This window comes from Somniosus microcephalus, chromosome 16, assembly GCF_052327205.1.
Source record: "Somniosus microcephalus isolate GS21.2 chromosome 16, FLI_Smic_1.0, whole genome shotgun sequence".
Taxonomy (NCBI): Eukaryota; Metazoa; Chordata; class Chondrichthyes; order Squaliformes; family Somniosidae; genus Somniosus; species Somniosus microcephalus.
In genome coordinates, this window is record NC_141002.1 from 24,337,007 (window position 1) to 24,363,985 (window position 26,979).

The 26,979-nt window shown below is 43.1% G+C and overlaps 1 protein-coding gene across 1 annotated transcript in view; it reads right to left on the reverse strand.

The window, feature by feature from the left end:
- Window positions 1-4,436: 4,436 nt before the first annotated feature.
- zcrb1 (zinc finger CCHC-type and RNA binding motif 1) overlaps window positions 4,437-26,979 on the reverse strand; it is a 66,080-nt gene continuing 43,537 nt past the window's right edge. The window contains exons 6-8 of the mRNA XM_086008696.1: window positions 25,046-25,155; window positions 24,873-24,954; window positions 4,437-6,654 (exon numbers count right to left, since the gene is read on the reverse strand). Of these exons, the coding sequence (XP_085864822.1) occupies window positions 6,514-6,654; window positions 24,873-24,954; window positions 25,046-25,155 (333 nt within the window). The 3' untranslated portion in view covers window positions 4,437-6,513. The remainder of the gene's footprint in view (window positions 6,655-24,872; window positions 24,955-25,045; window positions 25,156-26,979) is intronic.

A 26,979-nucleotide genomic window follows, 5' to 3' on the forward strand; every position in this document is an offset into this window, starting at 1 on the left:
GCGATTTTCCCACGATTGTCCACTTGCTTTCAGAGGTGTGGGATGCCCTCGCTCAATTAGTGTTTTGGGACTGAAACTCGCCTGTTGACAGCACTTTTCCAGTCTGATTTTATGGCTTCTTGCTCCCTTGGCTCATTCCACAGCATTTCTGCTTCTCCTGCACCACCTCCAACATCTTTTGAGAAACCTATGTCCAATTCCAAAGCAAGGGCCAACCTGAGGCTCTCAGATGAAGCACTGCAAATGTTGTTTGAGGGGGTGAGAGCTAGCATGGAGGTGTTCTTCCACTCATCTCGGAGGAAGAGGCCTGCCAAAGAAACCAGATCTGTGTGCAGATTGGGAGACTGTTTCTGTGTATTGATGAAATACCATCCCTGTTGGAAAGCATTAAAATGATTTGAAGCCAAAATGTTGGCATTATGCCATCTGTTCTTTCACCTTAGGCAATTCCACATTGCAGGCACCGCCACATTTGCATTGTGTGGTTGGTGGCCTGAGTGAAAGGAGGGCAGAGAGTCATGTCCATTGTTAATGATGTCCTAGGATGGAGTTAAGGATATGTGCCAATGTGGCCATGATAAGTTCATCCCTTGCATCCCGGGCTCTGACCTTCTCCTCATCCTCACCCGAGGTCCATGCAGAAAGAAATCGAATGGTTCCTATGCTGCTTGTAGAGGCGCTCATTGCAAGCAGGGAGAGGATCTTCAAAGGAGGTCCCACAGTTGATGGAGTCAAGCTGTAGCACCTCCGACTTCGGAAGGCCTTCTAAAAGTGCTCAGAGACGTTTTAAAGCCAAGGTCTGGCACGTGCAAGTAATCCTTGCTGCAGAAAATGATGTCTTTAGCGCTGCAGCAGTGAGGAGGCCACCCATGAGTCAACCCGCCAAGTTTACCTGGCGTGGATCACACCAAAAAGCTGGAAAAATCATGGGGGCCTCTCAAAATAGGCTTAGAGAGGCCCTTAACAAGCATTTAAGGAAGTTAATTAGCTCAATGGCCAGCTGGAGGCAGGAGCGTTTCCCGACCTCCAAAACCGGCACCGGCAAAATCCCATAGAGGCAGGTTCTGAACCTGACCTCTTTAAATCTAATTTTCCCACCTTTCCCACCTCCTCCAACATCAGAAAATCACCCCAATAAGGCCATTAAAAAAAAGGGATATAACTGAAATGCAGAGAAGTTATGTTAAACTTGTATAGAACTTTGGTTAGACCACACTTGGAGTACTCTGATCAGTTATGGTCTTCATATTATAAAAAGGATTATAGAGGCACCAGAGAAGGAACAAAACAATTTATAATAGTCATAACACAGAAGGAGGCCATTCGGTCCATCGAGTCTGTGCCGGCTCTCTGTAGAGCAATCCAGTCAGTCCCATTCCCCCGGCTCTATCCCCGTAGCCCTGCAAGTTTATTTCCCTCAAGTGCCTATCCAGTCTCCCCTCGATTTACTAGGATATTACCAGAACTGAGTAGTTATACCCATTAGGAAAAGTTGAACAAACTGGCGCTCTTTTCTCTAGAAAAAATACCGAGGGTGACGAGGTCTGTAAGATTATTAAAGGGTTTGATGGGGTATAATGAGATTTTTCACTTGTGGGGGAGACCAGAACTGGGGACAATAAATACAAGATAGTCATTAATAAATCCATTATGGAATTCAGGAGAAACTCCTTTACCTGGAGTGTGGTTAGAGTATGGAACTCGCCGTACATACACTCACACTCACACAATACAGGTAGAATACAGAGGCTGCATTCATCGTGGCTGGCGATTTCAACAAAGCCAATCTGAAGAAAGTACTGCCTAAGTACCATCAGCATATCACCTGCCCAACGCGAGCCAAGAACACACTAGGTCACGTTTACACTCCGTTCCGGGATGGATACAAGGCCCTCCCCCGCCCTCCCTTCGGCAAATCAGATCACAACTCCATCCTGCTGCTACCCACCTATAGGCAGAAACTGAAACAGGAAAAGCCTGTGATGAGAGCTCTACAACGCTGGTCGGATCAATCAGACGCTATGTTACAAGGCTGTTTTGATTCCACTGACTGGGATATGTTCCGGAATGCCTCGGACAATGACATCAACACATATACAGATTCAGTCATTAGTTTCATAAACAAGTGCATAGACGATGTTGTTCTGAGGATTGTTGTACGAACATTTCCCAACCAGAAACCATGGGTAAATGGCGATATCTGTGCTATGCTAAAAGCACGGTCCATCGCATTCAACTCTGGGGACATGGATGAGTACAAGAAATCAAGGTACGACCTCAGAAAAACCATCAAAAATGCAAAAAGACAATACACGGACAAAGTGGAGTCACACTATCATAGCTCAGATTCGTGAAGGATGTGGAGTGGACTACAATCTATTACAGACTACAAAGGGAAACCCAGCTGTGTCATGCCCAGCAATGCCTCTCTCCCGGACGAGCTTAACACTTTTTACGCCCGGTTTGAGGCCAACAATAACTGGCCTGTTACAAGGGCGCCTGCGGCTCAGGACGACTGGGTCTTCTCAATCTCCGTGGCTGACGTGAGCAAGACTTTTAAGAGAGTGAACACCCACAAAGCACCCGGTCCAGATGGAATCCATGGGCGTGTCCTTAGAGCATGCGCTGACCAGCTGGCAGCCATGTTTACAGATATATTCAATCGTACCAGGCTGTAGTCCCCACCCGCTTCAAGATAACGTCGGTTATTCCAGTTCCCAAAAAAAAAGTAACCTGTTTAAACGACTACCGCCCCATAGCACTCACTTTTGTCATCATGAAGTGCTTTGAGAGGCTGGTCAAAACCCACATCAACTCCTCACTACCTGACACACTGGACCCATTACAATTTGCCTACCGCCCAAACAGATCTAGGGATGATGCCATCGCCACTGTACTGCACACTGCCTTATCACACCTGGATAAGAGGAACACCTATGTGAGAATGTTGTTCATTGGTTATAGTTCAGCATTCAATACCATTATCCCCTCCAAGCTTGTCAACAAGCTCAGTGAGCTAGGACTTAACACCTCCCTATGCAACTGGATCCTGGACTTCCTAACGGGAAGACCCCAGGTGGTGAAAATAGGCAGTAACACCTCCTCCACACTGATCCTGAACACGGGAGCTCCCCAGGGTTGTGTGCTCAGCCCCCTCCTGTACTCCCTGTTTACTCACGATTGCGTGGCCACGCACAACTCCAGCTCCATCAAGTTTGCTGATGACACTACTGTTGTAGGCCTGATCACAGATGGCGACAAGACAGGCTACAGGGAGGAGGTAAGAGTCCTAGCAGAATGGTGCAAGTACAACAACCTCTCCCTCAACATCAGCAAAACAAAGGAGATGATCGTGGACTACAGGAAGTGCCAGGGGGAGGGACACACCCCAATCTAGATCGAAGGGGCTGAGGTGGAGCGGGTCAGCAGCTTCAAATTCCTGGGTGTATTCATTACGGAGGACTTAACGTGGTCCCATCACATCGACGTCGTAACCAAGAAGGCATGCCAACGCCTGTTCGTCCTCAGGAGACTGAAGAAATTTGGAATGGCCCCCCAGATTCTCACCAACTTCTACCGGTGCACCATCGAGAGTATACTGTCCGGCTGCATCACTACCTGGTATGGCAACTGCACTGCCACAGACCGCAAGGCTCTACAGATGGTGGTGAAAGCTGCACAACACACTATAGGAATTAAACTACCTGCTGTCCAGGATATCTACCCCGAGAGGTGCCGGGGGAAGGCCCCGAGAATCATCAAAGACGCAAGCCACCCCAGCCACAACCTCTTCGCCCTGCTCCCGTCCTGTAAGAGATACTGAAGCATACGGTCTCGTACCAGCAGGTTTCAAAACAGCTTCTACCCCCAGGCCATAAGACTCATGAACGAATAATTTATTATTATTTATTACTGTTTTATTTATTATTACTGTATTTCTATTAGTATTTTTATCATTGCTATGCCATATTTATTCCAATGTTGGGAGGACTCGTAAAAATCAACATTTCATTGTGCAGTACACACGTCTGCTGCATATATGACAAATAAAATTGAATTGAATAGATGTACAATTAATAAATCTAGCATCAGTCAGTAACCAAGGAAGTAAAGCCCTCAAAAAAAAGTTGCATTTTGCAAAAGGAGTATTGCAATCACATGCCCGACGATGGTGTCTATTACTTATTTCTTACGCATGAACCAGAAATGCAATTAGCCAGATTTGGATTCCCAATTAGCCATGTGCAGCTAACTTATTGGTCTCACATGGCCACGCCCGCTTGAGTGAATGACCAAAACGTTACCTGCTCAGAGCTATATTGCCTTTTTTAAGGCATCGCTCTGAATTGCTTCTGGAGTTCTGAAAAAATGGCAAAACCAAAATAAATTTTGTGCAGGACTCCAGGTGCAAATTGAAAGAGAAGCTTGAAAAAGTCAGCAGAATTTGTATCAGGTGCTCAGGAAGAAGCAAAAAGAAGCTGGAGAGATTGAATCCAGGTATTACAAGCACTGGGGATAGGCAGGTGGGCTGGGCTTGGTAGCATTCAGAGAGCATAGTTAGGCTCAAGAGCATTCAGACCACCAGATGCTAAATCTTGCATCTTATTGGTCCTTGCTAAGCATATGCTTAGCAGCAACTTTTGAGAGGTTGGCCACCGGCAATCACAGTACACATTTTATGGTCACAAGTTACAATGGACTAATTACACTCAAACTGACAGTGAACGAGTCAAAACGATGGAAAGCCATTTACCAGTTCAACTTAAAAAAACTTTTTTTTAAATTTTTTTTTTACATACACTAGCTGATCTTCCATGGCACTGCTCATGGCAAGTCAGATGATGCACTGTTTTACAATGACAGAAGCACTATACCATGTAACACATATTGTATTATTCTGCTGTTAAGGTGGAGTTGTGTTTAAGCAGATCTGCCCCTTTATGGTAAGAGGGTCAAGCTTTTCGTCTTTGTGGGCTGCTTAGATGCATAAACATAGATCTTGCCAGGCATCTTATAAAGTTTAAATTACTATTGCCATTAATTTTCATATATCTCAAGCTGCAGGTACAAATGGTTGTTGGTATTCTAATTTTGTATTTATTCACCAAATGAGGCAATAGTAGCAAGAACAGCCCTTTTTAAACTACCAGGCCCACAAAATTGAAACAGGATAAACCAGCAAGAAAGAAATACATGTGCAAATAGAAGTTTTGTGGGCCAGCCTATCAGGGTTTATGGGTTGCAAATAGCCAATATGCTGTCATTTGAACAGCAGTGCTTTAAGTCCACAAAGTCCAGTTGCTTTAAGAGATGAAGCCGGAGGTCAGATTTTAATGACTGGTCAGGAAAGTTTCCAGATTGGAAGTTGCTTGCAACTTTCCAGCTCCAGGTCAGGACAAAACATCATGAAATATCATTCTTTTAAACAAATGTTTGACACTTGGAATTGTGATGCACGGTCTCAAAGCTTTCATATAGATAATTGTGCCAAACATGTAATATATGGAAGTGCAACAGTTTCCAGTAAAAATACAATGTGAATAACTTCTAACAGTTTAAAGATCCAATCCAGGAATTGGACCGGAAGAGTAAAAAAGGCCAAAAATTAAAAAGAGGATGAAACAATTTTCAGAAAAATTGAATTCACTACATTTGTGATGCATTGAAGGGAAATTACAATGACCTCAGAATTTATAGTCAATGATAATTATGTAAGAGTGAGAATGAACTGTTCATGTTGCTGAAAGAAGTTTCTTTTACCTTCCTAAGTTTTTGTGAGTACTGTATTTGTTTCTCACTCCTAAAGCCAACAGAACCAATACACAGAATCATTGACTGATACACCATAGCTAACTATTATGGGAAAATAATCTATGATAAATGGGAAAAGATCTATGATAATTATGACAACAATATCCTCCTGCATATTTTTAAAACATCTGAACTGCTATTTTGAATGAATGAATGAATTCCCCCTCCTGTTTATCCTAAAGTTGGTAACGATGTCATGGCTGAAACAATTTTGCTTTGTTTACATACTTAGCATGTTGTAAAGAATATTTCCCCAAGGGGATGGAAACACAAATTTTGCACAGGACTGCAACTAATGCTTCCATGATTGTGGTCATAATGAGCTGAACTTCAACCCATGACCCATGAAAGCCTTCAGTCAGTTGTTAAATATGGCTACTGCAGGCAAAAACAGGCCTATTCATGTGTACTAGCTGTGCAAAGAGTTATGCAGCAAGTTAGAGTTGAAAGCTATCTGCATGAATCATCACAATGCCTCCACTGTGTGGAGGAAGTGATTTGGAGTAAATGACTATGAATAAAGTATTTAAAAAAGTTCAAATATTCCAGAAAGTATCAAAATATCCAGACCGCATATTTGCAATAGTTGTCAGTACTTCATGGGAGCCTCGAACTGTAGTCGAAATAATCCGACCTTTATTTTTTAACACCAGTTCGCCATTTAAATACAGTTGTTCTCTTCATTGTAACATAAACCAATGTCTAATCACTCAGCTCCTCTTCATCACTGAAATATGCACTCTTTTTTATTCGTGGCCGCTTCGACAGTTCAGATGTTGAACATTCACTTGCATCACCAGCAGTCTGTTTACGTCTAAGTTCTTCCTCTTCAATTTTTGCTTGCTGTTGAAAACAAGTGTTAAGATAGTATTAGGATACTGATGTTAACTAATTTATTTTTAAAATAACTCGCCCTACATAGACACTTTGATTCAAATTTTCGGAATTGCTAGTCCAATACCACAACCATTACACTACCAAGTACCCAGAGATTGAGAGTTCAAATGCCACCATGGCAAGTTGTGTTAGTGAATTCAATAAATCTGGTAATTTATGAGCTAGCAGCAGGAAAAAAACCAAAAGCTGCTTGTTTACTAATATCCTTCACAGAAGTGAAGCTGCTACCTCTACCCACTCTGTCCTATGTGTGTCTTCGGTCCCACAGAATGATCATCCAACATCCTGGCCTCCTCCATCGCCATCCTTGGGCATGTCCTGTCCCACCAGCAGGATAGATCCACCAAAGGTAGGGTCACAATGGTAGATTTGGCCTAGAGAGTCCACAGCATCGACTCCAGATCCCATGAAGTCTCATGGGTTCAAGTCAAACAAGGCCAAGGAAACCACTTACTGATTCCCAAATACACCCCTCCTCAACTGATGAATCAATGTTAAACACCACTTGGTGGAAGCACTGATGGAAGCTAGAGAACAGAAAGTACCCTGGGTTGGGGATTACAATTTTCACCACTAAGAGCAACTCTGTATTACCACCTTTGACCAAGCTGGCAGAGTCTTGAAGGATGTAACAACTTCCTTCCTTCACTATTTGACCTTGTCCTCACCATCCTACCTATCAAAAACATGTCTGTCCACTATACCACTGATACAAGCCACCAATGCATGGTCTTTGTGAAGGCAGTGAGGGCACTACCACCACATTGAGCTGGACAAACTAACAGACCTAGCAGTTCAAAATTGCACATCCATGAGCAGCAGCAGCCTTCTATACTATCACAATCTGCAACCCCCATGGCGCTGCATATCCCTCATTCCATCCACCATCAAGCCAGGAGACCAACCCTGGTTTAATGGGGACTGTGGAAGGAGCATCAGGCAAACCTTTGTATGAAGCTGCAACCTAGTGAAGCTACAACATAAGGTTATCTGCATGCTAAACAGCAAAAACTGCAGGCTCTAGTCAAAGCTCAGCAGATCTAATGAACAATCTCTCAGTTGCAGAGCTCAAGACCTATTTACCAGTTCTAACCAGCCCCAACGCCACGATATTCCAATGCAACAATGACATTGGCATCCACTAGACCATTTGGAAAAAGCATGCCAAATCTAACCTGGCCAATTTCTGCCCTATCAGCTTCTTCCTAATCAACAGCAAAATGTTGGAAGAAGCCATCAGTGCTCTCCCCAGTGTCCTGGCCAATATTTACCAACATCAAAAAAAGCATGAGGTCATTATCGTACTGCTGTTGATGGGACCTTGCTGTACGCAAATTGGCTGCCACGTTTCCTACATTACAACAATGAATACATTTCAAAAGTACTTAATTGACTGTAAAGCGCAAGTTTAAAAAAAAAATATTAGTGCCATGAAGCGACATCTAATCATCAATAACCAGGTACCCGACATACAGTTCAGGTTCTGCCAGAACCACTTGGCTCCACACCTCATCACAGGAATGCAAGAGCTAAAAGTAACTGCCCTCGACATTAAGGCAACATTTTACTGAGTATGGCAGCGAAAGCCCTAGCAAAACTGAGGTTAATTGGGTCAAGGGAAAACTCTCCAGTGGCTGGAGTCAAACCTGACACAAAAGAAGACATACATTGTTGTTGGAGGCCAATCATTGCAGCCCCAGGACTTCACCGCAAGTGGTCTTGGTCCACCCATCTTCACCTGCTTAACCAATAACCTTCCCTCCATCATAATAGGCTGTTCCATGATTATTCTACCGCATTCAGCTCCATTCACAATTCATCCAACAATGAAGCAGCCCGTGCCAGCCCACAGCAGGAACTAGCCAAAATCTAAGTTGGAGCAGACAAAGGCAGGTAACATTTGTGCTACCTTGAACAAGAAATAGTCCACCCACTTTCCTCTGATGTTCAACAGCACTACCTTTGCCAAGTTGGAGCACCATCACACAAGGACTGCAGCAGTTTAAGATGAAGACAGTACCATTATCACCTTCGGGTAACAACTAGGGCTAGGCAATAAATGTAACTTTGTCAGCATCGCCCAAATCCCAAGAAGAATTTTAAAAAACAGATGATATGCTGTTTTATAAAGGACAGCAGTATTATAGCATATTATACACAATATATTATTCTGCTGCTAAAGATAGAATTATGTTTAAGCTAGTTTGTTGTTTAAGGCTGGATTATTATACAGCTGACAAAGTATAAACAAAAGAAAACAAAGATGATGTAAATCATGTGTCTTTATTTCTGAGATAAAAGTCTCCAAAGTTAAAAAAAAAAAAAATTGAAAATAATTTTGATGTGAGATTTTTACTCCAAAAAGCTTCTTGAAGTTCATCTTCCATCTTGTTTTAAAATCAATTGGGGAAAAAAACTCAAATCCTTCAACAACATGAGGAGAAACACACTTTACATTGAACACACTGATACATGCCAGGATATACGCTCAAAACTGTGGCACTTTGGGAACAGGAGTCACAAGTGAAGTTGGTAACTCCATGTCAGAATCATAGCGCTGGGGAAAATATCAAATTCAAGCTCAGGCTTTTAAGAGCGGCTGAAGTAAAATCCTTAAATGAAGGTCACCAAAGATACAAAAGACAATTTTATAGAAAAGTTTAAACATTAAGTGAACAGTTAAAAAAAAATTATTTTTTTTAACTAAAAGAAGCCTTATTTTGACACCAAGGTCATCAGGCTGAGGAGAGAAATTGGTAGATGAAAAACATTTTGAACGATTGGCTTGGTTCAGCTTCTGTGTTTTTTACTGGTAGATTTGAGTCCTGATAGTAACAGAATTGTGACTTTATATTTGATTTCAGCCAATCAAAAAGTGACACACACGATAGTCTATCCATCCTACAGCGAATACTGATGGACTCTTGTGATGTTGCGCAGTTGGAGAATACACCATTATGCCAAGTAACACACAATATATTGATTTATGATGACTGAAATATTAAAAATGGTATGATGGCATGCATTTCATGTCCATCATGGCTGAAATTTAAAAAAAGTCACAACTCTTACTATTAGGATTCAGGAAAAATCTACCAATAAAAAGACATTGCTACATGGTATTCTAGGATTTTTGCTAGTGTTTTGGGATTCAAATTCCACAGTACCTCCATTTTTTTAATCCTTTACATGTTTAATTTTTATCTGTTATCTTTTTTAAAGCCCTGGATGCAAAGGAAGATGGTAAAATAGCAGATTGGAGGTTGGTATGTGCAGTTTAACAATAGTGAGGAGATAAAATGTCGTAAACAGGGAGGAGGATAGGAATAGACTTCAGGAAGACAGACAGACTGGGGAAATGGGCAGACATATGGCAGATGCAATTTAATGCATAGAAGTGTGAAGTAAAGCATTTTGGTAGGAAGAAGGAGGAGAGGCAATATAAACAAAATGGTACAATTTTAAACAGAGACCACGGGATGCACATGCACAAGTCTTTAAAGATGGCAGGACAAGTAGAGTTCAACGTAGAGGGCATGATTAAGAAGTTTGCAGATGATACAAAAATTGGCCGTGTGGTTGATAGTGAGGAAGAAAACTGTAGACTGCAGGAAGATATCAATGGACTGGTCAGGTGGGCAGAAAAGTGGCAAATGGAATTCAATCCAGAAAGTGTGAGGTTGTGCGTTTGGGGAGGGCCAACAAGGCAAGGGAATACACAATAAATAGTAGGATACTGGGAAGTGTAGAAGAACAGAGTGCATGTCCACAGATCCCTGAAGATAGCAAGACAGGTAGATAAAGTGGTTAAAAAGGCATACAGGATACTTTCCTTTATTAGCCAAGGCATAGAATATAACAGCAAGGAGGTTATACTTTAGCTGTGGCCTAACTAGTGTTTCATACAGTTCGAGTATTGCGTACTGTTCTGGTCACCACATTACAAGAAAGATACAATAGCAAAATACTGCGGATGCTGGAAATCTGAAACAACAACAGAAAACGCTGGAAAAACTCAGCAGGCCAGGCAGCATCCGTGGAGAGAGAAACAGAGTTAACGTTTTAGGGCAATGACCTTTCGTCAGAACTGGAAAAAAGCAGGAAATGGAACAGATTTTAAAGCAAGTTTAGGGGCTGGGAAATGGGGGAGGGGGTGAAAGAACAAAAGGGAAGGTCTGTGATAGGATGGAAGGCAGGAGAAGTAAAGAGGCATTAAGAGACATTCAAGGCAAAAGGAGATGGTAATGGGACAGGTTAAGAAAGAAAGGATGGCTCTCAATGAAGTGTGAATTGCGCTGGCAGAATGAAAGACAACTGCCATGTAGGAGGGAAGAAAAAAAGGCACAAACAAAAAAAGTGTGGATAAAAAAAATGATAGGGGCCGGGGTTATGATCTGAAATTGTTGAATTCTATGTTGAGTCCAGAGGGCTGTAGAGTGCCTAATCGAAAGGTGAGGCGCTGTTCCTCAAGTTTACGCTGAGCTTCCGTGGAACAATGCAAGAGGCCGAGGATGGTGAGGTCTGAGTGGGAGTGGAGCGGAGGATTAAAGTGACAGGCCACCGGAAGCTCGGGGTCCCCCTTACGGACTGAACGGAGGTGTTCTGCAAAGCGGTCACCCAATCTGCGTTTGGTCTCCCCAATGTAGAGGAGACTGCATCGTGAGCAGCGAATACAGTATATTAAATTGCAAGAAGTACAAGTAAATCGCTGTTTCACCTGGGAGGGGTGTTTGGGGCCCTGGACTCCCGGTGGCCTGTCACTTTAATTCTCCGCTCCATTCCCACTCAGACCTCACCGTCCTCGGCCTCTTGCATTGTTCCACGGAAGCTCAGTGTAAGTTTGAGGAACAGCACCTCATCTTTCGATTAGGCACTTTACAGCCCTCTGGACTCAACATAAACAATTTCAGATCATAACCTCGGCCCCTATCATATATATTTTTTTTATCCACACTTTTTGTCTGTGTCTTTTTTTCTTCTCTCCCACATGGCAGCTGTCTTTCATTCTGCCAGCGCAATTCACACCCCATCTAGAGCCATCCTTTGTTCCTTAACCTGTCCCATTACCATCTCCTCTTGCCTTGAATATCTCTCAATGTCTCTTTACTTCTCCTGCCTTCCATCCTATCACAGACCTTCCCTGTTGTTCTTTCATCCCCTAAACTTGCTTTAAAATCTGTTCCATTTCCTGCTTTTTTCCAGTTCTGATGAAAGGTCTTTGACCTGAAACGGTAATTCTGTTTCTCTCTATACAGATGCGGCCTGGCCTGCTGAGTTTTTCCAGCGTTTTCTGTTATTACAAGAACGATACAATTGCACTAGAGAGGGTACAGAGGAGATTTACAAGGATGATGCCAGGACTGGAGAATTTTAGCGATGAGGAAAGATTGGTTCGGCTGGGGTTTTCTTTGGAACAGAAGGGGCTGAGGGGAGACTCAATAGAGGTGTATAAAATTTTGAGGGGCCTAGATAGAGTGGATAGGAAGGACCTATTTCCCTTAGCGGAGAGGTGAAGGACATGAAACAGTTAACCTCAATGTACAGAGGGAATGAGTTACCTGAAACCCTGATTTGTGATCGGTTTGAAGAACATTAATAACTGGACAATACCACAATTAACTACAATTATGCACAACGATCAGTTCCTGACAAGAATGGAAGGAACATTAACACCCAAACAATGCTATGAACGAAGCGCCCATCACCGTAATGGGAATCACATTATCTTTCTGCTGTGTAAACAGCAGGGGAGGAGATCAGGAGTGGCCTCGGACGTTGCAGTTCTACATAGCTCAGGAGATTGGAAGAACAAGATAACAAGCTGTGAAGACCCTGCATTCCAGCTGGCTGTAACTGAACCAACGCCTGAGGCCCAGGGGTGTGTGACAGCAGGACTGGGACACTAAGAAAGGACAACATCGAAGCGTGGGCACTGCAGTCAGGTGAAGGAGGACAGAGATCAGTCATCTCTGGGTCTAGGCCTACAATCAACAATGGTAACCACCAGCCGCTTGTAACTTTCAGTCAAATCATAAAGGGGTTTGTACTTGTTTGTAATAATTAAGTTTGTCAAATCAATCAGAAAAGGGGTTTGTACTGTGGTTTTGTTGGTTTAATAAATTAACGAATTTAAGGTTGAGCCAAAACCTGTTTGTCGCATGTATTCTGTTCTTGTAATTCCGGGGTCCAAGAACATTGTAAGGAGGAAGGGAATGGGGGAACAGAACCCCTTACAGAGGTCAACAACCAGGGGACATAGATTTAAAGTGACTGGTAGAAGGATTAGAGGGGAGTTGAGAACTTTTTTCAGCCAGAGGATGGTGGGGGTCTGGAATTCACTGCCTGAAAGAGTGGTAGAGACAGAAACCCTCATCAGATTAAAAAAGTACTTGAATATGCACTTTAAGTGCCGTAAACTACAAGCCTATGGACTAGGAGCTGGAAAGTGGGATTAGGATGGGTAGCTCTTTTTTGGCTGGCACAGACACGATGGGCCGAATGGCCCCCTTATGTTCTGTAAATTTCTATGATTCTAAGTTGAGAAAGTTGTTGAGAAAGTTGTTAAAAAAGCATACGGGATCCTTGGCTTTATAAACAGTGGCATAGAGCACCAAAGTAAGGAAGTCAGACTAAATCTTTATAAATTACTGGTTAGGCCCCAGCTGGAGTACTGTATCGAATATATACACACACATATACATAGGATTAAGATATGGTTTAATCTCATGTGATTAAAGTTTTGTACAATTCAGCTGAAACTGTGGTTTAGGTGTTTGCTGAAATGACAGGATGTATAAGATTCGTGTCTCGACTTGTTTTCATGGCCACATTGGGAAACAGTTAGACAAGGCAGTTTTGAGAAAAGGAGTGGAACAATGGAAGAACAGGATGAAAACAGTTGGCATCTGTTTTGAAGGAAATGCACCCTTTCTGGGGGGGGGGGGTGTCTTGTTTACAATAACACTTGTCATGGCATAAATATTATCTGCGACAGTATTCGTGAGGAGCAGACTATAAAGATCTTAAGCTTCTCTCAACAAGTTGTAGAAAGTCAGGATTGGAAAGGAACAACGACAAGGTTACGTCTCTACCCGGGGAAAGAAAAAGCGGTAGTATTGTTTATTTCTCTATGTCTACTGCTTAATTGGCCTAGAAATTCCGTTCCTTACGGGTGTGTACACGCTGTGTATTCACCCATAGGGCCAACAGAAGTGCCAGTTTTAGGCATGCACTGCGCATGCACTGGAAACTGGAACTTCTGTTCTTCATAGAAGGGGCTTCACAGCTCAAACGCCTGCGCCGGAGAGGCAGTGCGTACGGCTGCAACTTCCGTTTTTTTCAGCAGTTGCTTCAGTCCAGGTAAGTCCGAAACAGCTGCGCCTGGAAAAGCAGGCGCAAGGCCTGCTTTTAACAAGGTAAGAGGTGAGGAAAGTAATTTTCCCCCCCACTGATTTATCATTTTACAATACTTTAAAGAAAGTTGTTTATTTTTAGCCCCGTTAAAAACTTAATTTTTTTCAAAAATTGTAAATTTTTGTTTAAAATAGTTAATTTATGTAATTTATAGTCATTTTAAAAATGTGATAAAAAAATTTTTGTTGTTGAATTTTTGCTTATGTTTTGGGGCTGATCTCTATTCATAGATTTGACAGGTCTTCCTGTCAAATCTATGAATGGAGACTCCCTGCTCTGATTGGCTCCCCGTGGCCCACGTGATCCCAGGGACGCTGCGAACTACCTGCCCCTCTGGGATACGCGTGCCCTGCACACCGGCAGTTTGAAGAGGCGCATCAACGGAATTCTGTACCTCCCGGGAGCCTTCCGGTCCAGGCAGAGATTTTTCAGGATCGCAGCCCTCTGCCCGCGGGAGGGCTGCGAACGGAATTTCTGGGCCATTGTGTGTATCTGGACTTGGTCGAATACAAATAAAGTGAGAACGTTGTAAACTATATTCTGATATCAAAGCCCGAGAGAGGATGCAGAGGAGAATTACGAGAATGGTATCAGGGATGTGGAACTTCAGTTATGTGGCAAGACTAGAGAAGATGTTTCTCTCTCCACGGATGCTGCCTGGCCTGCTGAGTGTTTCCAGAATTTTCTGCTGTTACTTCAGATTTCCAGCATCCGCAGTATTTTGCTATTGTGTAGAGAAGATGGGATTGTTCTCCTTAAAGCCGTGAAGGTTAAGGGGGAAATTTGACAGAGAAACGGTTTCCAGTGGCAGAAGGGTCAGCAACCAGAGGACACAGATTTAAGGTAATTGTCAAAAGAACCAGAGGCGAGACGAGACGAGAAGAAATGTTTTCACACAGCGAGTTGTAATGATCTGGAATGCTCTGCCTGAAAGGGTAGTGGAAGCAGATTCAATAGTTACTTTAAAAAGGGAATTGGATACATACCGAAGAGTTAAAAGACTAATTGGATAGCTCTGTCAAAGAGCCGACACGGGTTAAATGGCAGCCTCCTCCTGTGCTGTATCATTCTATGATTCTATGAAATAATTTCCTCAAACTATTTAGATATCACTCTTTCTTCTCCTCTTTCCCCGAAAATGGTGACTCAATGCTCAGGCGTAATTTCACAGACACTGGTACTGTCCAGGACCTCTCACAACTGGCCATTCTTCGCAAGTGGGCACAGACAGTATCGACAGTTTATTCAACCACGAAGACCATCATAGCTGGGCTTCATGCTGTCCTCAACCAAAAAAAAAGAAAACTGTAGATGGTTCACACTCCCAATTGCTATCTAGCGCTAGCTGCTGGAAGTGTGCAAGTGTGGACTTTGGATGGGTAAAGCATCGGGCTCGACTATGGTGCCCACTGCAGTCCAATAGCCTGCTTTCATGGAACAATATGTCACAACGGAATCAAGGCTTGCAGGAGGAATGGAGGAGAGAAAAATCAAGCAAAAAAAAAAAACTGCACATTTATATGATGAGACAAAGTGATCAAACATCTCTATTTTGCTGTGTGTAATCAACATGATACTATTTGGTCAAAACCTCCTTCTGAGCGTCATGGTCTACATAAGAAATAGGAGCAGGAGTAGACCATTCGGCCCATCAAGCCTGCTCCGCCATTCAATAAGATCATGGTTGATCTTCTACCTCAACTCCATTTTCCTGCACTATCCCCATATCTCTTGATTCCTTAATATCCAAAAATGTATCTATCTCTGTCTTGAATATACTCAATGACTGAGCCTCCTCTGGGGTAGAGAATTCCAAAGATTCACCACCCTCTGAGTGAAGAAATTTCTCATCTCAGTCCTAAATGGCCGACCCCTTATTCTGAGACTGTGGGCCCTGGTTCTAGACTCCCCAGCCAGGGGAAACATCCTCCCTGCATTGACCCTGTCAAGCCCTGTAAGAATGTTGTATGTTTCAATGAGATCACCTCTCATTCTTCTAAACTCCAGAGAATATAGGCCTAGTCTACTCAATCTCTCCTCATAGGACAATCCCCCCATCCCAGGAACCAGTCTGGTGAATCTTCGTCGCACTCCCTCTATGGCAAGTATATCCTTCCTTAGGTAAGGAGACCAAAACTGTACACAATAGTCCAGGTGTGGTCTCACCAGGGCCCTATATAATTGCAGTAAGACATCTTTACTCTTATACTCAAATCCTCTTGTAATAAAGGCCAACATACCATTTGCTTTCCTAATTGCTCGCTGTACCTGCATGTTAACTCTCAGCGATTTGTGTACAAGGACACCCAGGTCCCTCAACACCAACATTTCCCAATCTCACCATTTAAAAAATACTCTGCTTTTCTATTTTTCCTACCAGTGGATAACTTCACATTTTTCCACATTATATTCCATTTGTCATGTTTTTGCCCACTCACTTAGTCTGTATCCCCTTGAAGCCTCTTTGCATCCTCCTCACAACTTACATTCCCACCTAGCTTTGTATCATCAGAAAACTTGGATATATTACATTTGGTCCACTCATCCAAATCATTGATATACATTGTGAATAGCTGAGGCCCAAGCACTCCTTGCAGTACCCCACTAGTTACAGCCTGCCAACCTGAAAATGACTGTTTATTCCTACTCTGTTTTCTGTCCATTAACCAATCCTCAATCCATGCTAGTATATTACCACAAATCCCATGAGCCCTAATTTTGTTTAATAACCTCTTGTGCAGCACCTTATCGAATGCTTTTTGAAAATTCAAATACACCACATCCACTGGTTCCCCCTTATCTATTCTGCTAGTTACAATCTCAAAAAACTCTAACAGAATCGTCAAACACGATTTCCCTTTCATAAATCCGTGTTGACTGCCCAATCCTATTATTATTTTCTAAGTGCCTTGTTACCCCGTCCTCAATAATAGATTCTAGCATTTTCTCTACTACTGATGTCAGGCTAACTGGTCTGCAGTTCCCCGTTTTCTCTTTCCTTCCTTTCTTAAATAGTGGGGTTACATTTGCTACCTTCCAATCCGCGGGAACCGTTCTAGAATCTTTGGAATTTTGGAAGATGACTATCAATGCATCCATTACCTCTATAGCCACCTCTTTCAAAACCCTAGGATGTAGACCATCAGGTCCAGGGGATTTATCGGCTTTCAGTCCCATTAATTTCTCCAGTACTATTTTTTTTTACTAATACTAATTTCTTTCAGTTCCTCATTCTCGCTAGACCCTTGGTTCTCCACTATTTTCAGGAGATTTTTTGCGTCTTTGTTTAATTTCTCTGCCATTTCCTTATTCCCCATTATAATTTCTCCTGTCTCAGCCTGTAAGGGACCCACATTTACTTTCGCTAATCTTTTCCTTTTTACATACCTATAGAAGCTTTTATAGTCTGTTTTTATATCTCTTGCTAGTTTACTCTCATTCTATTTTCCCTTTCTTTATCAATTTCTTGGTCCTCCTTTGCTGAATTCTAAAATCCTCCCAATCCACAGGCTTACTACTCTTTTTGGCAACATTATAAGCCTCTTCCTTTGATCGAATACTATCTTTAACTTCTCTTATTAGCCACGGTTAGACCACTTTTCCAGTGGGGTTTTTGTGCTTTAAAAGGAATGTATATTTGTTGTAAATTATGCATTAATTCTTTAAATGCTAGCCATTGCTTCTCTACCGTCATACCTTTTAATGTAGTTTCCCAATCTACCTTAGCCAACTTGCCTCTCATATCTACGTAGTTTGCTTTGTTTAGATTTAAGACCCTAGTTTTGGATTTAACTAAATCACTTTCAAACTCAATACAAAATTCTATCATATTATGGTCACTCCTCCCTAAAGGCCCCTTTACTACAAGATGATTAAATTCACCCTTTCTCATTGCACAATACTAGATCTAAAATAGTCTGTTCCCTAGTTAGTTCTTCAACATACTGATCTAGAAAACTCTTATATATGTTCTATGAATTCATCCTCCACACTATTACTGCAAATTTGGTTTGCCCAGTCTATATGTAGATTAAAGTCCCCCATGATCACTGTATTACCCTTGTTACATGCATGTCTAATTTGCTGATTTATAATCTGCCGTACAAAACAACTACTGTTTGGGGGCCTATAGACAACTCCCACCAATGTTTTCTGCCTCTTGCTATTTCTTCGTTCCACCCAAACTGATTCTACTTCTTGATTTTTGGAGCTCAGATCCTTTCTCTCTACTGTCTTTATCCCATCCTTTATTATCAGGGCTACCCCTCCTCCTTTTCCATTTTGCCTATCTCTTCTAAAAGTTAAGTAACCTGGAATATTTAGTTCCCAACCTTGGCCACTTTGCAACCATGTCTCTGTAATGACTATTAGATCACACTTATTAATTTCTATCTGCGCTATTAATTCATCTATTTTGTTACAAATGCCTAGATGCACATGTTTGATAAGTTCCTAATCTTAGGCAGGTCCATGTATGGAGGCCAAACATCTCTACATAGGAACACCCCCACCATGTATAACAACCCAATGGTCATTCCAGGATGCCTCACAGCCAGTTCTGGGCCAGGAAGCAGGTCACCCACACACTCAGTCACAGGTGATGTGTAACTCACGAATATCAGACACTAATAAAAGAAAATCCCCATAAAGACTGAAGACAGGGCCAATAAAAGACCTTAAATCTGAACTATAAAGCTTCTGACGCTCGCCAGGGCCGAATTGAATATTTTCTTCAGAAAGTCAGTATTTACAGAGCAGAGATTCTTGGAAGATGCCAATACGGCAGACAAGCTCCTAGCATTAATCATAATCGTCAATTACAAGAGAAATGCAGGGAACAGCACCAGCCGCTGTACATGGCCTTCTTTGATCTCACAAAGGCCTTCGACACTGTCAACCGTGAGGGATTTTGGAGTGTCCTCCTCAAATTCGGCTGCCCTCAAAAGCTCCATCTCTCCCTCAGTGAGCTCCCCACTAGAGTGGAGCTAATTTACAGAACAAACGGGAAACTGTTCAACCTCCGTCGCCTCCAGTCCAGATCCAAAGTCGTCGAATTACAGTATGCAGACGACGCTTGCGTCTGCGCTCACTCGGAGGTCGAACTCCAAACCATCGTCAACACCTTCACCGAAACGTACGAGAGCATGGGCCTTACACTAAACATCCGTAAGACAAAGGTCCTCTACCAACCTGCCCCCGCCACACAGTACTGCCCCCCGATTATCAAAGACCACGACAAGGCCTTGGACAACTTTCCATACCTCGGGAGCCTACTGTCAACAAGGGCAGACGTCGACAATGAAGTCCAACACCGCCTTCAGTGTGCCAGTGCAGCCTTCGGTCGCCTGAGGAAGAGTGTATTTGAAGGCCAGGACCTCAAACCCGGCACTAAGCTCATGGTCTACAGAGCAGCAGTGATACCCGCTCTGCTGTATGCCTCAGAGACATGGACCATGAACAGCAGGCACCTCAAAGCACTAGAGAGGTACCACCAACGCTGCCTCCGCAAGATCCTGCAAATCCATTGGCAGGATAGGGGCACCAACGTCAGTGTTTTTGCTCAGGCCAACATCCCCAGCATCGAAGCTTTGACCACGCTCAATCAGCTCCGATGGACGGGTCACATTGTCCGCATGCCCGATACGAGGCTCCCAAAACAAGCGCTCTACTCGGAGCTCTGGCACGGCAAGAGAGCCCTCGGTGGGCAGAGGAAACGCTTCCAGGACACCCTCAAAGCCTCCTTGAAAAAGTGTAACATCCCCACCGACACCTGGGAATCCCTGGCCCAAGACCGCACAAAGTGGAGGAGAAGCATCCGGGAAGGCGCCGAACACCTTGAGTCTCTTCGCTGGGAGCAAGCGAAAGCCAAGCGCAGGCAGCGCATGTCAACCCAAGCACCCCACCCACCCGCCCCTTCAACCACCGTCTGCCCCATCTGTGACAGGGACTATAGGTCCCGCATTGGACTCATCAGTCACCTGAGAACTCATTTTTAATGTGGTAGCAAGTCATCCTCGGTTCCGAGGGACTGCCTAAGAGAAGAGATTAATCATAAACACGAGTTTCTAATAACTGAATCAGTAGCATGAGGATGGAGTGAATACGAAGACGACAATAAAGGTAAACGGATTTTGTTTCAAATTCCGATTCTTTGCAATTTTATGTACAGTCAACAATGGGGGATCCATCTAATTCTACATGCTGCCCTGCCCCCACAAGTCAAGAGAGAAGCTATGAAGACAAAGCTCTCAGGCTGTTGTAAGGTGAAGAGGCACAGAGTAATTTCCACACAGTGAAATTGTGGGCCTGAATTGCAGAATCAAATACTACTAATGTATCACTATTTGTCATGTCTCCACAACAAGTTTTCCCTAGACATGGGATTTGATAGGATAGAATGGGCTTCTCATGCGTAGTGCTTCAGAAATGTAAACGGGTAAGTTTCCTGTAATGGATGTAATCATGGCCTATTCTTTTCTCCCTCCCCCAGTTTTACTCTGCACAAACAGGAGAATTTCAAAGCATACTTTACAGAGCTGATGATTTACATTTCACTATTACTCAGTTCTGTTTCTCCCAATTTCAGCTCCAGTTTCAAATTCCTTGGTTTGTGTTTGCCCTTACAAACTGTAGCTGGGAAAGAAAAAGGGACTTGCACTTGTACAGCACCTTATGTCCCTCAGATACATCACAAAGTGCTACACATTGACTCTGAAGTGCAGTCGCTGTTGTTACGTAGGCAAACGTGTCAGCCGTTCTGTGTGCAGCGAGACGAATGGTCAGTTTTTTAATGCTGGGAGGAATGTTGGCTGGGACATCGCCAGAACTTTTGCTCTTTTTTGAAATAGCGCCATGGGATTTTTAACGTCAACCTGAGCAAGCAGTTGGAGCTTTCCCTTAGTATCTCAGCCAAAGGACAGCACCTTTGACAGTGAAATACGCCATCAGTACTGCACTGGACTATGAACCTAGGCCTGGAGTGGAGCTTGTACCAACAAACTTAATTCAAAGGCAAGAGTGCAACCAACGGGTCAAGGTGACGCACTACAAAATGTTAAATCAGAAAAAGCAATTGGGTGCAGTACTATTAGTGAAGTACTCTCTCCAGGTCTCTTGCTAGGATGTTGCCCCTGGCTGGGCAGTCTAGAGCTAGGGGTCACAGTCTCAGAATAAGGGGTTGGCCATTTAGAACGGAGATGAGGAGAAATGTCTTCACTCAGAGGGTAGTGAATCTTTGGAATTCTCTACCCCAGAGGGCTGTGGAGGCTCAGTCATTGGGTATATTCAAGACAGAGATCGATAGATTTTTGGATATTAAGAGAATCAAGGGATATGGGGATAGTGCAGGAAAGTGGAGTTGAGGTAGCAGATCAGCCATGATCTTACTGAATGGCTTGAAGGGCCAAATGGCCTACTCCTGCTCCTATTTCTTATGTTCTTATCAGTGCAGTGCTGATGGAGTGCTGCACTGTCGGAGGTATTATCGCTCGGATGAGGCGTTAAACTGAAGCCGTCTGTCCTCTCAGGTGGACATAAAAGATTCCAACGCACTATTTGAAGAACAGTAGGAGAGTTCTCTCGGTTTCCTTGCCAATATTTAACTCTCAACCAACATCACTATGAATCTGGTCATTTATTTTGTTGCTGTTTGAGAATTACTGTGCACAAATTGACTGCTGCGTTTTAACTCCCCACGTGCAATGCCTGACTGACTAGTTATATATTAAAAACGGTGAGTGGTTGCAACATTCTAATGGTATTGCACCTGTTGGTGGTGCTGAGTGTGACATTGGCCCAGAAATTCGGGTCTCCACGGGTGAGTACGCACGGGGTACTCACCCATAGGCCCAATGGAAGTGCCGGTTTCGTGCATGCACTGGGCATGCGCGGGAAACCGGCACTTCCGTTCCCCTGAAAGAAGGGGTTCAGAAGTCGAACGCGTGCGTAGGAGAGGCAGCGCGTGCGCATTGAACTTGCGTTTTTTTTTGCAGGTTTCCCGGGAAGGTAAGTCTCCAGAAGTTAGACATTTAAAAAGCAGTCGCAAGGCCTGCTTTTTACAAGGTAAGTGGTGAATTAATTAAAATTAAAACATTTTTTCCACAGGTTTATTATTTTTAAATACTTTAAAGAAAGGTAAGTTTATTTTTAGCCGTTAGAAAATGTAATTAATTTTTTCAAAAATTTAAATTATTGTTTAAAATAGTTATTTCATGTAATTTATAGTTTATTTTAAAAATGTGATTAAAAAAAAAATTATTTGAAGATTTAGTGATGTTTTGGGGCTTATAGTATTTATAGGTTTGACAGGTCTTCCTGTCAAACTTATGAATGAAGCATTCCCTGCTACCATTGGCTCTCCATGGCCCACGTGATCCCAGGGGACGCTTCGAACTAACTGCGCCCCTGGGATACGCAAGCACTGCGCGCCGGCAGTTGGAGGAGGCCCAGGATCGCAATTCCACGGGGGCTCACAGCTCAACGGCCGGCGCGGTAGGCAAGTGCAGGTCGGGGGCTTGCACCCGCGGGAAGCCCCCAACCCGAATTTCTAGGCTATTATGTAACCCATTTAACAAAGTGGGACTCCCCAAATGTTGTGACAGGCTACTGCAGTCTTCTAACCCTTTCAGAAATCCATGCAGTGTCAATTATTTCCTACATTTAACCAAGCTTTCACCAAGTGACCTGAGAAACGCTCCAACTAGCCAAGTCCATTAAACCAGCAAAAAAATGAAAATCCATGATGTCCCTGAAGCCTATTTTTGTGTGCAAATTGGAAAGGGCTGGCATGAAGAACACTCAGCAATGTGCATGCACTTAAGTGGCTAAATCGGCAAACAAATGCAAGTGCACGTCAGACATTGCAAATTGTGGGTTTAAAAAATCCTCCCCCTTCAGCTGTAGACCAGTACTTACTCAAATCCAAAGCTGAAGCTACCAAGCCCACGGAAATTACAAATGTTGCCACAATAAAGACACTGGTCTTTCCAACACTGAAAGCAGCCAGTCAGATCTGCCAGCAAGTCAGTAAAGCAACCACACCCAGAAGTATACCGGCAAACAGGCATAGTGTGAACATCAGACCCACCATAAACAGCATTTTATATAGCACCTTTAATGTAAATAAGACATCTGAAGGCGCTTCAGAGTGTTATCAAACAAAACTGGACACAGAGTCACATAAGGAGATATTCAGACAGATGATCAAAATGATAGGTTTTAAGAAGTGTCTTAAAAGGAAGAGAGAGGGAGAGAGAGGCAAAGAGTTTTAGGGAGGGAATTCCAGAGCTTTGGGCCTAAGCAGCTGAAGGCACAACCATCGATGCTGGCGTGATTAAAATCGGGGATGCGCAAGAGGCCAGAACTGGAAGAGTGCAGAGATTTCGAAGGTTTGTTGGGCTGAGATAGGGAGAAGCGAGACCATGGAGGAATTTAAAGACAAGGCTGAGATTTTTTAAATTGAGGCGTTGTCAGACTGGAAGCCAATGTAGGTGAGCAAACACAGGGGCGATAGGTGAACAGGACATAGTCTGATTTAGGATATGGGCAGCAGAGTTTGGATGAGCTCAAGCTCATGTAGGGTGGACGATGCCAGGAGAGCACTGGAGTAGTCAAGTCTAGAGGTAACAAAGGCATGGATCAGGGTTTCAGCAGTTGAGCTGAGGCAGGGTCGTAGTCAGATGATGTTACCAAGGTGGAAGGAGGCGCTCTTGGTGATGTGGTCGGAAGCTCACCTTCCTTCTTCATTCTCCTCCAATCGTCAGTCCTCTCCTTTCCTTCACCCCCTCTCCCATGATCATCTTCCTTTCTGTCCTCATTCCCTTCCTATTCTCTCTCATTCCCCCCTCCCAGACCACTACAGCACCACTGGTCAGCATTTCTGAATCCCTCCCAGACCGTGCAGCATACCTAAATCCAAACCCCCATTCACTGTGTAAGATTTCAATTTTGACCACCATCCCAATGCCCCCCAGCAGCTTTAAAACATTGCTTTCCCGGGTATTGAACATAAAGACCCCCTACAGATTCAAAAGGACACCCTCCCCTCAACAGAACAGTTACTTGATATTGGAAACCCCTGGAGCAGTTATTCAACATAGGAACTGCCCCTACTGTGCAGCATTTCAGCTTGGCGAGGGGAAGGCGAGGGATGGTGACTGCAGGGGCGGGTAGGGGAATTGTGGGGCATGTGGAGGACGGGAGAGAGACGGGGATAGGGAGAGGACGGGGTGGGAGTGACTGAGAGGAAAGAGAGAAGGGGGAACGGAATATTAAAATGATGCCATCTTATACCTCTTCCCCTTTGAATTACCTGCTCAACCCCTACATTCTCCCTTCCTCTCCTCCACTCCCTTCCCCATAGGTTGTGCTGTCCCACCCCCATCCCAGGAGAGATCTACTTCTACATGGGATTATATCGGAGCAGAGTGATATGATCAAGGTGGCGACTGATTGACAGTTCATTATACATGTATTACAAGTATTCCCAATTAAGCTTGCAGTACAGCATTAAGTCAATCAATACTGTGTCTTCAACACACAATGATCAATTACAACTATAATTAAATTACAATACCAAACAACGACAGAGAAATATAGTGTTCTCAAGGTTTGTTTGTGAAGCTACAGAATGTTAAACCTATTTACAAAGAAACAAAAATTATTTACAATCAGGCAAAATGACTATGATCAGTTGTACTTTTTCCAAGGGCATGTATTATAATTAAACAACCTATTTTCTCAGAACTGCATACCTGGAAAGCAATAGCTTGGCTCAAGCTATCGAGGGCAGGGTCTTCTCCTTCATCTTCACTTTCCTCCTCCTCCTCCTCCTCACTGAAAATGCAGAAACATCCTTTGAGAAACATGTTCTCAAATCAAAACCCTATATTATTTTTTAAACAGGTTAACCATATGATATACGCACATTTCTTCTGGTTCACTAATTTTTTTCTTTTTCTTTTTCTCTTTCTTTTTGGGAGGTTCTCGCTCTCCAAGCATGTTTTTTGGGCAAGCATAGCTCAAATGACCATAATCCTGTATTCAGAAATGAAGACCACACTTTTAATACAATAATTAAAATCACAACTTTAGAGATAAGGAAAATTGCTTTTCTCCACTCTTCAATGGAATGCTGGTGATCTGTAGTACAATTACATTTTGTATGCCAAATTGGGATTGTACAAATTGCCTGCTGATAAATGTAATGACAAGTCTTGTGTGAGATACTGAATTGCCAGCAGATTGACCTTTTGCAGGTATTTTGTTGGTCAATGCCCATGTTGAAGAAAAAGGTCAGTTCATATACTCTGATGTTAACTCTTCCACTGGATCAAAGATATATTGGCTAGTTCTCCACTTTAGACCATCCACCAATGTTAGCTCATTTCAGTATAAACACAACCTGTGACTAACATTTTGCTGATATTTAAGATTAATACTGGTAAAAAAGCACATGTTAAATTTGCCACTTTTGCTGCATCCAACAACTGCAGCTGATTGGTCGAGGAGAATGCATGTTACTCTGCGCCCATGTTTGACAGTAGGAAGATGCTTTACCATAATGTTACTGTTTGTTGGAGGGAAGGAAAATATGAGGATTAATGCAGGATGTTAAACACCATGTAAATACAGTAGTAGCAGATGCCAAAAAGGAGGAATGAAGTTTCTTCCATGTGAATATTCAGAGAAGCCATCCTGTGTATAACCCACGGAGGAAGCATGGGTGAAGTGTATGTCCATTTAACAGTGCATTGCATCATCCCACTGTGAAAATTCCATTTTCAAATGACAACCCCATGCTAACTTTCATTGGTGCTTTTCTTGCAGTTGAGGTTGACGAATGGTTTGTTAGGTGATCCCACCACCCATAATTTCTCTCCTACCCATCACCCATCCCAAGTCCCAATTACCTTAGGCTGCAGTAACTGTCAATTATTTAAAAAAACCTTTCTGAATGTTTTCGACAAATAATAATTACCCCATATAAAAAAAAATCCTACCTTGATTGAGATTAAAGCCCACAGAGGAGGGCAAGAAAATTAGTGCAAGGAAAACTTAATTAGAAAATTTTGATGGCACAGATTTCGCAATAGCGGTGAGGTCATCAGCACTCACTGTTATGATGGAGTAAATCGGAGAGCAACTTCCAGCTTCCGCACGTGCGCAGTTAAACGCGGAAATCCGGAAGTTATTGTACGATTTGCCCTGCTCCTCCACAAGCTTTGCTACACTGGCACCCTGCTGATAGATTCGGCATTAAAATACGTGAAGGGCATGAAGTTGCGGTACTTACCTACTAAACATGCCAGAAAAAGTTAGGGCTGGTGCATTCAGGTAAATCTTAATTACTGCCAAACAACCTCTCTGGCCCTGATAATGTAAAATTAAGTTTACATTTGTAAAATTAAAAGTGTGGTGTCTCAATCCTTCATAATGTAATTATTGTTGGAGATTTTAAAATGTTAATAACTTTTTACTTCGTTTCTGTCCCTTTTATCTCTCTTTTAATCCCATCTTTCTTTCCCGTTCTTTATTTCACTTTATATTCCAATTTATATTTCGTGGTTTCGATTCTGTGTTTCAGTGAGGATTCTTCAATCTGATTGGTTGAAGAGACATGCTTTTTGCTTGCCCCGCTCTCACATGCCACAGATCCCCTGTAGAGAGGCGCCGCACTGAAAGTGGTCTCCAGTAACTAAGATGCCACTCAAAAGCCCACAAAAAGTCTGTTGGCAGCTGTGAGCGTAATGAACGGCAAGCACAGTTCCTTCGCTGCTGACTGCAAAATCCGGGCCAAAGTATGTTCTAGAATATCAATGAACGGCAAGCACGGTTCCTTCGCTGCGGACTGCAAAATCC